Raw genomic sequence first — 11,435 nt, forward strand, 5'->3', positions numbered from 1 at the left:
TTGGATAGGATCAAACATAGGTCTTTATTTTTAGATCTGCCTTTTACCCCAGGGGGGTGGGGGTGGCAGATTTCCACATGGCTCCCACCTCCTCCCCCTGTCTAGGTCCATCAGCTCTTCATTAAGCCTTTCAGTGGGTGGCCAACCTCCTGACTGCTTCCTGCTGGTTCATTTCTGTGCTGAATGGGCAAGGTATGAAGAAACCTGCTGGGAACAGCTGAGCACCAAAAGCTTTGTTGAGCTGAGACAGGCGTGTCTGATCCCCAGCCTTCCCATTACTTGCCTCTATGATTGATGCCTTGTAATTACCCTGGATATACCAGCCTGGTCTCAGACAGCTGTAACAAGAGGGTCTGAAGAATCTGGAAAAGGCTTTTCTTCCTTGCTTGTTTGAAAGAGATGCTCACAGCATGGTGGGGATCTTGAAATCCCACTGGGAAGTGATCCAAGGTCATTTTCCTAGCCTGTGGCAGCTTTGCAGGATTGTTAAATACACAAAGCAGCCTCAGCAGCTTCCCCAGCCCCTTATTGCAATGCCATGGGGCCTAAGGCTGTTAGGAGTCACTAGGGCAGGAAAGATAGGTTATCTTTCCTGATCTAAACTTATCTTTCCCTACAGGTACTAGAAAATAATATTGTGGCCTTGCAGAATTGAGTGAAATAGTGTAGCTGGTTACTTCTGGTAAATTCTAGGATTTAAGCTCTCTCTGCTCTACCATGGAGTTTGGGCCACACCCAGGACATGCACTGAAAGAGAAGGCAGAACTGCCCCAGCAACAATTGATTTTCTTAAAGTTTTCCCTTGTTCCAGGTGATTAATTAGCAAACAACATGAGTCTCTGCTAGAGCACAGCCTAGTACAAGAGACATTTGTATGTATGTATTTTATTATATGTAATCTAGGAAATAGTGTGATTCCTACTTAGTCTTATCCAGAATGGAAATTCCTATAGTCCTATTAAAAAGAAAACAGGAAATACAATACAAGGAGAAAAGTCAGGAAGAAAATTTGAACCTTCCTCTGGAGTGAGTGCAAAAGTGCCTGATGATCAACTGTGAAGAAATACATTTTAGGAGTGCAATATAAAAACAATTTGACCTTCTTTTCCGGGTTGGTAACTGCTGCTATAATCCCCTTGCATAGGTACAGCTGACAGGAGTATTTCTGTCCTCCTGCCAGCATTTCTGGTATGGGAAAGTTACCAGAATCTGCCGTTCTCCTGTTACTTAGCATAACCATGATTAGCAGCTCTTCATCCTGCAGACCCCAGCCTTTGGGCTTAGTCTGGAACCTCAGCTCAGAGGTGCAGGTAGTTCTGGCTATTGTTCAGTGAGAATGGCTCAGGGAGCCTTTGTGTTGGGGATAGAAGAGCACAGTGTGGGTACATTAGAGCACCACCCTGATCATGGCTTAGGAGTGTGTTCATTGTCAGCACAGGAACTGCTGCTTTCCCTGAAGTCAGTGGAAGGGAGGAGGAAGTAAGAGATTAGAAGAATTTTCACTGCTGAGTTGGAGAGTTCAACAGCTCAAAAGTATCCTCCACAACCTGCCAGAGGCAGTTTTCTAGTGGGAAGTCATTGTCCACCAGGTTGACCAAGTAATAGTTGTCATGGATGTACTGGATGATCATACGAGAGGGCGACTCCTCCTCATAGAGCTTGGCCCATTGTTCAATCCACAGTGCAAAGGCCTCGTCCTGCCACGGGAACAAAAACAATTGGCAGCTGTGAAACATCTTCATCTTAATTAATTTAGGATACCCAGTGTTAGACACGACTGGCCAGACTGTGGCTTGTTTCTTCTCAGTAAAAGGGGCAAGAGTTGAGCAAGGAGCATTGTGCTTTCCAGTCAGCCAACGGGAAGTGCCCAGAGCTGAAAGGAGACACATCTGCAGTGCAATGGATGGCTCAATGCTGCCCCTGTGTGTGCAAGGGAGGAGAGCAGCCACTGTCCAGCACTCCAGGCTAGGTACAGGGCCAGCAGTGGCTCTCAATCCCCATTACTGGGTGCTTTGTGTCTGAGAACAGCTCTTGCTGGAGTTGATGGAGCAGGAGGAATAAGACCTGTATCTCTGCAAGCCAATATAGCAACAGACCTCAACTGTGAGGAGGGTCAGAGACTAAAACTAAACCAGACACTCAGAACTTCCACAGCAATGTATCCAACAGAAGGGAGAACTCACCTTCCAAGAGAGGAAGCTTACAGGATCCACTACAGTGGGCTGGATAATCTCCCTTCCAGGGAAGATACCCCAGGTGACAGCATTGGGCTGCAGATCTGGAGCATTGGTGATATTCTGGCCCTGCCAAAGGAAGGAAAACCTTTCTGAAGCAGCTGCTGGAGGAGAGACTGAGTTGGAAAAAGTGTATTTACCCTCTCCTTGTTAAGGGACCAGACAGCTGCTACACACCACAGCTGCCTTGCTTTACTTTCCCTTCCCTTCATCAGCCCTCATGTCTGACTATTTGGTATTTGTTTCTCTCCCAAGGTGGTGAAAGTGAATGATGGCCTTACCTTGACATTGACAATGTGGTAGTTCACTCGTAACTCATACTTCTTCAGCACTTTGAGCAGTGCTGTGACAATTTCACTGGAGGTGAAGAACTCCAGGTATGCCTGCAGGGAGGGATGGAGAAGGGGGAAGAGAATCAGAGCCTTAAATCATGGCAGAACTGGACAAATACAACAAAATCTGTTGGGCTGCTCTGGGCTGCCTTGTGTGTTCATCCCCAGAAAAACTTACTACAGAGGCTAGAGCAAAGGACAGAGTAAATTAGTAAGTGAGCTAGGGAAAAAAAAAAAACTGGGGAGAGCAGAGGGAACAGCCCAGGAACAGTGCACTCAAGAAAGCTACATGCTTCCTGTTTTGCATCCACACAAGCAGATAAGTGGGAATGAACTCAAGTGTTACACAACTGCTGCACAGGAAGCAGTCTGCCAGAATGCTTGGAAGAAGCCTGAGCTTAATCTTTATTTTACAGCAGTGTCTTGCCAAGGCAGCCCAGCCTGGTGAGAGCACAGCTTAGGGGTCAAAGATGGGCTCTCCCAAGCACCACTCCCTGTCCTCATCTTTTGTTCACAATTCTCCCCATGTGCTTATACAGCCAAATTCTGTGCTTGGCTGCTCCCAACAACTGCTTCCCCTCCCCCCATTTCCTGGCTATTTTGTGAGATGATGGATTTCCCTCACCTCAGGGGAATTTTTTCCTTTGAAAACACAACTGCATTTGCCATCTGCTGATCTCTGGCTTTACTGGTTTGGAACCCTTTTGAACAAGGATGCTTTGTTTTCCAGTATGAGCTGCTTGCCTGGCATTCACCTTGATGGGATATTCCTATCACAGCCATTAGGCAAGGCTCTAGGGCCTGAAATGCCTGACAGGGGGAGACAGGCATGGCAGGCATGTGTCTGCAGGCCAGGGAAGGAAGGTGACAGTTGTCTAAACAGCATAGCACAGTGCATGGCCTGGGGGCAACTGCAGAAAACTCTGCCATACAGAAGGACAGAGGAAATTTTTTAAAACCCCTTTATCATCATGAGATGCTGGGTGGTAGAGATACTACCTAATTGATTCCCCTTTTGTGAAAAATCTCAGTGCTTTGTGCATCACTGAATCAGCTGCAGGGGGCAGGCACGTGTGTATATATAAAATGTCACAGCCCTGCTCTAGAAGGAGTTACCAATAATTACTTGCTGAGAATAAAACCATGAAACTCTACAGATGTTCAGTAGATGTTCTGAGGTGGGAGGAGCACAGCTGTGAAGTCAGCCATAGAGATGGCATTATGCCTCAAGACACCAAAGGAGCTTTGCCTCATCTCACCAAGAACACATTAAGATAAGGCAAAGGCAGAAGGATTATGTAGATGTAAGCCTGAGACCTTCCAGCCTCACAGAGACTAAACTAGATCAAACTCTTTACTGCCTAGCCCAGGGTAATACAGTACCTTTTGGAAAACATAGCCTCCACTGGGCCCCCAGCCTACAATGGGATCTGTGGATGGCTTGCCATTGATGTTTGGCTGGGAGTTGATGGTCAGGATTCCTCGTCTGTTAACCCTCTCCAGCTCATCCTTCAGAAGGTTGGTTTCAGTAGCAAGAGGGTCATCATTCCAAGGCATGCATGTAACCTACCATGAGGAGAAAGGATAGCTCACAATGGATGTAACAAAGCTTTGATTACTGTCTGGGTGTTGAAGGAACTAGGCAGTGCCCTAATAGTCTCAAACACACCTGCTTCAGGAGAGAATTCCCAGGTTTGGTTCAAGGGTTAGGATATGCTCAACTGTAAGAATAACTGATGAAGTCAATCAGTACTGGTCCTGTCATACTGTAGCACCTTTCCTTTTATGTTGAGCCTTATCTCTGGCTGCTGGACCCCCTTCAACCAGTGTGCCAGCAAATCCTTTTGGATAGAGGATTGCCAATTCTTCTTTAGAAAAACATGATAGCAGGAGCCAGAGGAAATGTGCACTATTGCTTGTGCCACACCATGGGCTCTGACTCACCTTGTACCCATTCTTGTTGGGTTCTCCAGTGATGTAACATGTGAACACCTCAAAGACACTTTCCTCACTGGTCAGTTCTTCTCCCCACATCTTCAGAAGCTCCTCCCGGGGAGACTTGCTCTTCAGATAGAAGAGGTAATAGTCCTTCAGCTCCCCAAAAGCTGGAGAGGAGGAGTTACCCCTGTAAGGGGAGATGACACAGAGCTGAAGTCAGCAAGGAAGATGAGTTGATTTAGTGATGCAGGAAGACAGCCAACCAGCAAGAGAAGTACACAAAACCCCACCAAAAGTCCCAACATCTCTGTGCCATTCGCTTCACCTCGCTCAAATCCAAACAACCACATTGTTCCAAAGGCACCTCAGGTGTGCCCAGGACACCAGGCTTTCCTAGCAGAGCTCTGCCTGACTGCAGTGACAGCTCACCATCGGCCGTTGGGGAAGTCATCCCACTCCTGAGTGCGGTAGATGTAGCTCTTTGGCCTGGAGGCCCAGAAGATTGGCCGGACATCTTCCACTCTTCTCTTGGGGTGGGCACTGACTGCCCAGGGCAGAGGCCTCCTGCAGGGGGTGAGCAGATGTTAACACAGGGCCTCTGCTGACTTTCCACTAAAGGCTGGAAACCTTTCCCATGGTGCAATTTGCCCCTGGGGAGAAGTAACAGGCTGAGAAGAGTTCTGTTTGTCAAGAAATAGGACAGGAAACTCTATTCTTCCTTTATGGAAAATATTTCCTGCTCAGTTCTCTCACAGGATGCTCAATAGGGTGTATTTAATGTCAAGGTACAGGACTGACACCTGAAATTGGAAAAGGTAAGGGCAAAGCACTACAGGAAATTACTTCAAGGAAAAATAAAAAACAGATATGTCAATTTTCCTTTGTTTCTTCTTGTCTGTGCTGAAGCCTCTGGACTCAGAAGTCCACATTCCCTTTCTCAGCTGCAGAGAACCATAGAAATCCACAATGGGAGCATACCCCTAACCTGCAAGGGGTTGTGATGGGCATCAAAAACATGCTTCTTCCAAGTGACAGCTCTAAGCTCTGTGTTTTTCAAGTCCCAGAATGCCTACTCTAAATCTAATTGAGTAAAACAAATTCCTCTTTTGGCCATCCCTTCTATTCCTCCCAGCTTTTGTTAGAGATCTGCAGGAAGGGCGAGCTACTGAACGCACAAAAGGTGATAAAAGAAAAAAACAAAAAACAAAAAAGGAGAGTAAAGATATTGACCCATTTTTACCTTCAGTAGATGGGATGGATGGATGGATGGATGGAAAAGTGGAACTAACAGAAGCCAACATATTCTGCTTACCTTGGGTCCTCTCTCCACAAGCCCAGGCGCTTCAGGACCTCGGTGGTGGCCACCTCCCTGTTGAGGGTGTAGAAGTGCAGCCCGTGCACCATCCCACTGTCCAGCAGCTCCCGGCACATGGACACTGCCAGCTCCACCCCATAGTTCCGGATAGCTGCGTCATTGTCCTTGATGGGCTCAATCACATCTTTGATTTCCTGAGGAACTTCCAGCTTGGAGAGCTTCACCAGCTGGCGCAGGGAGTGGTAACCCTGGAGGAGGATGCAGATGGTCATTTTTCCAAAGCCCTTTCTTGCCATCCCAGTAACAAAGGCACTTGATCTCAATTTTGTGGCAGGAGATTTAGAATCTACTCCCAGGCCCCATCTCTAGGATAGTAACACAGTCCAGGTCATATCACTTTAGGTAATTTCTCCCCATGTCCTTGCCTGAGCCCAGCATGCTGACAGCGACCTCAGGACTCGCAGGCCATTGTTCTTTATATCCTTTTTTTGCCATATGGGAACAAGAAACCTTTTCAGCTTGTTATTAGCTGTCTAGGAGTTTAATTTGGCAAACCACCTACGGATTTATTATATTCAGCAGTCTCTCTTCCCTGAAATTTTGTGGAGGATATTTACAGACCTCTCTCAGGCCCTGACCCACAAACACCTGACATTCTAGATCCTTATTCCCTCCCCAAATCCAAATTACTGGATTTCACCTGTATAGGGAAGATGCCAGGAATAATGGGGCAGGTAATGCCAATAGCTTGACAATCCTTCATAAACTTGAGAAAGGTTTCTGGTCGGAAGAAAAGCTGTGTAATGATGAAGTCTGCTCCAGCAAAGACTTTCTCCTTCAGGTGCCTCAGGTCTGCCTCATAGCTCTCTGCTTCAGGATGACCCTTGGGGTAGCCTTTGGGGACAAGGGAAAAAAACCAAGAAAAATGTGGTCAGGAAAACAGCAGAAATGAGGAAGTATCCAATCTTTGTACTGTCACAGCCCAGGTCCAAGGAGACACTGCTGAGCTGATTTCCCTGTCTCAGACCCCACCACACTCTCTGCAACAGAGAGCATTTATTTACCTGCCACACAGATGTCGAAGTAATCATCAAATTCACTGCGAATATGCTTAACCAGATCAACAGCATAGTTGAAACCATCTACTTCTTCCTCCCATTCCTCACCAGAAGGATCTGAAAAGAGAACAAATCCACAGTTCACTCCAACTGTTTGCTGAGATCTGTTAGTTCTGTAAAAATCTCCTGGTATCAAAAGAAAGACAGAGATGAACTCCCAAATCTGCAGTTTTACCTATGGACTGGTTTTGTCTGCCCTTGAGCTGAAGGGGCTACTAACAAAAGGCTCAGGTGAAACACAGCCTCAGCATTTAATTCCTGCAAAAGGAGCCCCTAAATCTTTTCTGTTTTTACTCTGGAATTGGACATGACAGCAGCACAGCCTCTGTACTAAACATCACAGAACAGAAGGATTCACCTCCACGCAGTGCCATGATGTTCTTCAACCCGAGCCTCTTGGCCTTCTGCAGATGCCCTGTGATGTCATCCTTGGTCTGGTTGCAGCATGTCATGTGCAGGATGGTCTCCAGGCCACAGTAGTTCACTGCAGTGTTGGCAATAATCATGGAAGAGGTTTCCTTGTCAGATCCTGGGTCCCCTGCAGGGTGCCATGTCACATCAATGAAGAGGGGACCACCTGCTCCCATGCGGTCAAACCTGTGGGGTTTAGAGCTGTGTTAGCCTACACCAGGTAGCCAAACCCCCTCCCTGTGCCTCAAGTATCTTCCTCACTGCTGGAATTCCAGCAGAAGGCAGAGAGAGCTTCCATGACAGTAACAGGATAGACCACAAAAGCATTGCACTAAGAGTTTATTGAGTGGCCAATGTAAATAATGAAAGCCATCCTTGAAGGCTCCATGGGGAAGAGCTTATAATTTCTTAGAAGAGGTGACTGAGGTATTCTCTGTACAACAAACTTTCTCCCTGCATGCTCTAATAGACTGATGCAGCTTCTGACAGACAGCAATGCAAGTCCCATTCCTTTTGAGATGGGAGACTGTGCTGCAGCCCCCTGTTGCCAGCTTGAACTGTAGAGGCAATGAGGGCTTCCCTAACTTATCTCTCCCCTGATCCAAGGTGAAGCAGACCCTTCTGCTTAATACATGGCATTGGCATACAGCAATTACAAAAAGAATTATGAAATACCCTCTTCTCCTCCAGCTAAGGCAATGGTGAGTCCTGGGGCTCCAGAATAACTCCTAGCTCTGCTGAGACCTATCAGCTTTTATGTGGACACCTATGTCAGAAGCTGAAATTAATATTGACAACACAAACCATAGTGGCTGGATGAATGTTGAAAGGAAATGGGAATCTGTTTCAGAGATTTTGGCACACTGTCCATCAAGCGATATTTTCTGCTTTTACTAGGTCTGTTTCTGCCCCAGCATTGTGCTTCAGACCAGAACATGACATTGGGGTTACTCCATCTTCCCAGGGCATGGGAGAGGGGAAACAACCTGGCCCCTCAGTAATCCCACCGTGACACTTAACTCTTCAGGGCCTCCAAGGAAGACAAGTTACTTGGTGTCCATTACCCTCCTCAGCAGGAAAGCACAGCCCCATTACCTGCTTCGTCACCTGGAAGGGGAGACAGAGCATGGGGCAGAGCCTGCCTCGTTAGCTACTTCCCTGCCCTCCACCACAGACACATCCCTTGTCCCCTCTCCCACCCTGCAGCGCTCACCTGGAGATGAGGTTGACAGCAGCATTGGCTGTGCGTGGAGGGAAGAACTCCAGGGAGAACCACCTGTCCCCAGCGTCCTGCCGGCGCCGCATCTTCTCGCGCAGCCGCTCGTGCCGGTCCGAGTCAAGGACGGGAGTGGAGCAGCGCGAGTTGTCCTTGGAGCTCTCGCTGCCACTGCTGCTGCCTCCATCAGACCTGGAGCTGGAGCTGGCACTGCAGGTGTGCTGGGTCTCATTAACCATGGTGACAGCTCTGGAGAGGGGAGCAGGAGGAGTGTGGTCAGTACATGCACAGAGCACGTACTGCTGGGGTGGGCAGCAGATGATTAAAGAAGCCTGTGCCAAGACCCAGCATCCATCACCATCAAGGAGCCTTTTTGCCAGTTTTCACTGTAAACTGTACTGGAAGATTTGGTGAAAACCCAATAAAAAGCATATGTAGATAGTGCTAAGAGAAATAACACAGCACTTGGCTTCAGGCCACTTCGATGCAGCTCTTCTGTGCTGCTGGGTCAAATTTGGTTTTCAGAAGAGTCAGGTCAACATCACTTTTGTCCTGACTAAACTCAGCAAGCCAAGATGCCCATGTGAATTAGGTGATGGCCTCTGTTATCTCGTGGCCTTGGGCTGGGCATGCCAGCATATTTTTTTTTTGTCTATTCTAGCTGCTTCTTGGACTGTATCCATCTTCAGAGTTTCCATCCTGCTTGTTCCCAAAAAGCAGCACTGCTTTACAGTATAGGTAGGAAAATCAGTGCTAATGGGGCAGGTACTCAAGAATACACAAACTATTGCTATATCAGAAACAAAGTACAGAATGACCTCTGACCAGGCCATCCCCACAAACTGTCCTTTGTTTTCTTTGCTGGCATCACACCTGCATTTCCAAACATTAGCCTTCTCCACAAGACACACCATCTCCACAGACAACTGCTCCCTGTGCCACTCCTATTGCACACACTCAACTCTTTGCCAGATACACTGTTCCCTTTGTCAACAGTTGTGGCTGCTTGGAAACAACACCAGCAGGGACTATCCTCATCTCACTGCCTTGCAACAAGATCAGCTGTGCCTGCTTGGCTTCACAGAAAGCAAAACAGCACTGCAAGTCAGTGGCACAAGTAGGTTTAGGATACCCACCTCCACTTAGCTCTGTAAAATGTTCCATCCTGGGCCTTTAAAATGAGGTAGGGATTACAGACAGTTAAGGAGGAGCTACCACAAAATTTGGATTTGTGGTATTTCCTTTAGTACCTGCCAAAATTTAAAATTGTCACTGGGAAGCAGCATGTTGTCCAAGCATTACATAACTTTGGAGTCTGTTTTGGAGGAAGCAGTTGTGTGAGCCAGTGCACTCAGTCCTTATGATAAACTCTGTGAGTTTAGTTTAGCCAAGAAGACTTTGAACTCATCTACTGTTTACACTTGAGTTGCCAATCAAACAAAACCCTTTGGGAGAAAGTCTACTTTTACCACCTGAGGAAACTCTCCAGCTGGCAGGAGATGTGAGAAAAAGCACCAGCCTTCTGTTCCAAGGGGAACCTTAGATCCTTTGTGTACCAACATAGCAGCTGTGGTAAAAATCAGCAGCACAGACTTACTGACAAGTGAAGCAAACCCAACTGGGTGCACAGTCACAACCTTGACCAAGCTCAGAGGACTTTGTTTGATATCCACATGCACTAATCTGGGAGTATTATCCCCAAGCACGCATTGGTGATCAAGCTAGCAGCTCACAATCACGTGCTGTCAACTCCCAAAATCTCATTCCTAGCAAGCCTGGCACAGCACTGCAGGCAAATCAAAGGAGCTTTGTTTTGGAATTTGAGATTTAACACCCATCACACGGAAAAAGGGTTCATATCTTCATGTCTCTATGAGAATTGCTGTTGAGGAAAGGTCCTTATCTTACTAGCAGTATCAAATGAAGACATGAGCTCACTTAGATTTTTGTCCACAGGCAGCATTTGAAACAATTTCCTTACCACGATATGCATCACAGATTTGCTGGCAGATACTTCTAGTTATTGCAAAGAGAAAAAAAAAAGATATGCCTAAACAACAAGAACAGCAGCAAAGACAATTTTTAACACCTGTCAACACTCCTGCTCCTGTCTTTGTCACATCGCAGAGCTCAAAGATCTATTGCTCACCACACTGCTGATGCTCAGCATGGATGTACCTGCTGTGTTTTCATGATGCTCCTTCCAGCCCTGAGCGGACACCAACAGAGCGTGCAGTCTGCATCGCCCTAAGCTCAGTTTTACCGTAAAGATAAACTCGGCTGCAGCAGGCGCAGCTTCCCACGGGTGCACACGCTGCACGGGCCTGCTGCTCCGGGGCCATCGGGCTGACAGCGGGCGGGCAACCCGGGCAGCGGCTGCAGCCACCGCCGGAACGGGACAGCCGAGGGGCAGCGGCAGCACCTGTGTCCCGAGCGCCGCGGGAGGGTCGGGCCAGGCGGTCACCGCAGCCCGATCGCCCCTTCTCCTCAGCTGACCCCGACGGGAGCACGGCCCGCAGCAGCCGGAGCCGCCGCGGGGAATGCCCAGCGCTGGGGCCGCGATAGGACCCCCGTCCCCGGGCCCCGCTCACCTGCGGCCGGTGCCGGGCGCTGCCCGGGCCGCCCGCCCGCCCGCCGCACTTTAAGGGCGGCCGCGGCCGGGCGGGTCATGTGGGGCCCCGCGGCTGCCCTCAGTGGACATGGCGAGCGAGGCGGGGCTGCGGGCGAGGCGGGAGCGCTGCCGGACAGGGTCGGGGCCGCAGCCAGGCCGGTTATGGCAGCGCGGCCGTGAGCAGGCTCGGCCCGGCGGGGCGGCGGGGCGCGGCCGGGCCGGTTATGGCAGCGCGGCCGTGAGCAGGCTCGGCCCGGCGG

At 48.8% G+C, this 11,435-nt stretch overlaps 1 protein-coding gene across 2 annotated transcripts; it reads right to left on the reverse strand.

The window, feature by feature from the left end:
- Nucleotides 1-11: 11 nt before the first annotated feature.
- On the reverse strand, nt 12-11,332 carry MTHFR (methylenetetrahydrofolate reductase). 2 transcript variants are annotated; one of them, XM_079326107.1, is made up of 13 exons: nt 11,156-11,332; nt 8,562-8,813; nt 8,369-8,455; nt 7,296-7,534; nt 6,884-6,994; nt 6,520-6,713; nt 5,817-6,067; nt 4,934-5,068; nt 4,511-4,691; nt 3,950-4,132; nt 2,516-2,617; nt 2,184-2,303; nt 12-1,697 (listed from the first exon to the last, which is right to left on the reverse strand). In XM_079326107.1, the coding sequence occupies exons 4-13, from the start codon at nt 7,522-7,524 to the stop codon at nt 1,500-1,502; spliced, it is 1,704 nt and encodes a 567-aa protein (XP_079182233.1). In that variant the 5' UTR covers nt 7,525-7,534; nt 8,369-8,455; nt 8,562-8,813; nt 11,156-11,332; the 3' UTR covers nt 12-1,499. The 2 variants fall into 2 exon arrangements, with proteins under 2 accessions (XP_079182233.1, XP_079182232.1); XM_079326106.1 differs by lacking the exon at nt 8,369-8,455.
- Nucleotides 11,333-11,435: the final 103 nt, after the last annotated feature.

The sequence above is a fragment of the Erithacus rubecula genome, assembly GCF_903797595.1.
Source record: "Erithacus rubecula genome assembly, chromosome: 24".
NCBI lineage: Eukaryota > Metazoa > Chordata > Aves > Passeriformes > Muscicapidae > Erithacus > Erithacus rubecula.

What these genes read in the sequence shown, in the direction of transcription:
- MTHFR (XM_079326106.1), bottom strand. Translation starts at nt 8,803, where the DNA reads ATGGTTAATGAGACCCAGCACACCTGCAGTGCCAGCTCCAGCTCCAGG. An exon ending in CATCATGGCACTGCGTGGAG is followed by an intron (nt 6,995 to 7,295) that starts GTGAATCCTTCT and finishes TTCTCTTTTCAG; the next exon opens with ATCCTTCTGGTGAGGAATGG. An exon ending in ACCACATTGTCAATGTCAAG is followed by an intron (nt 2,304 to 2,515) that starts GTAAGGCCATCA and finishes TTCCTTTGGCAG; the next exon opens with GGCCAGAATATCACCAATGC.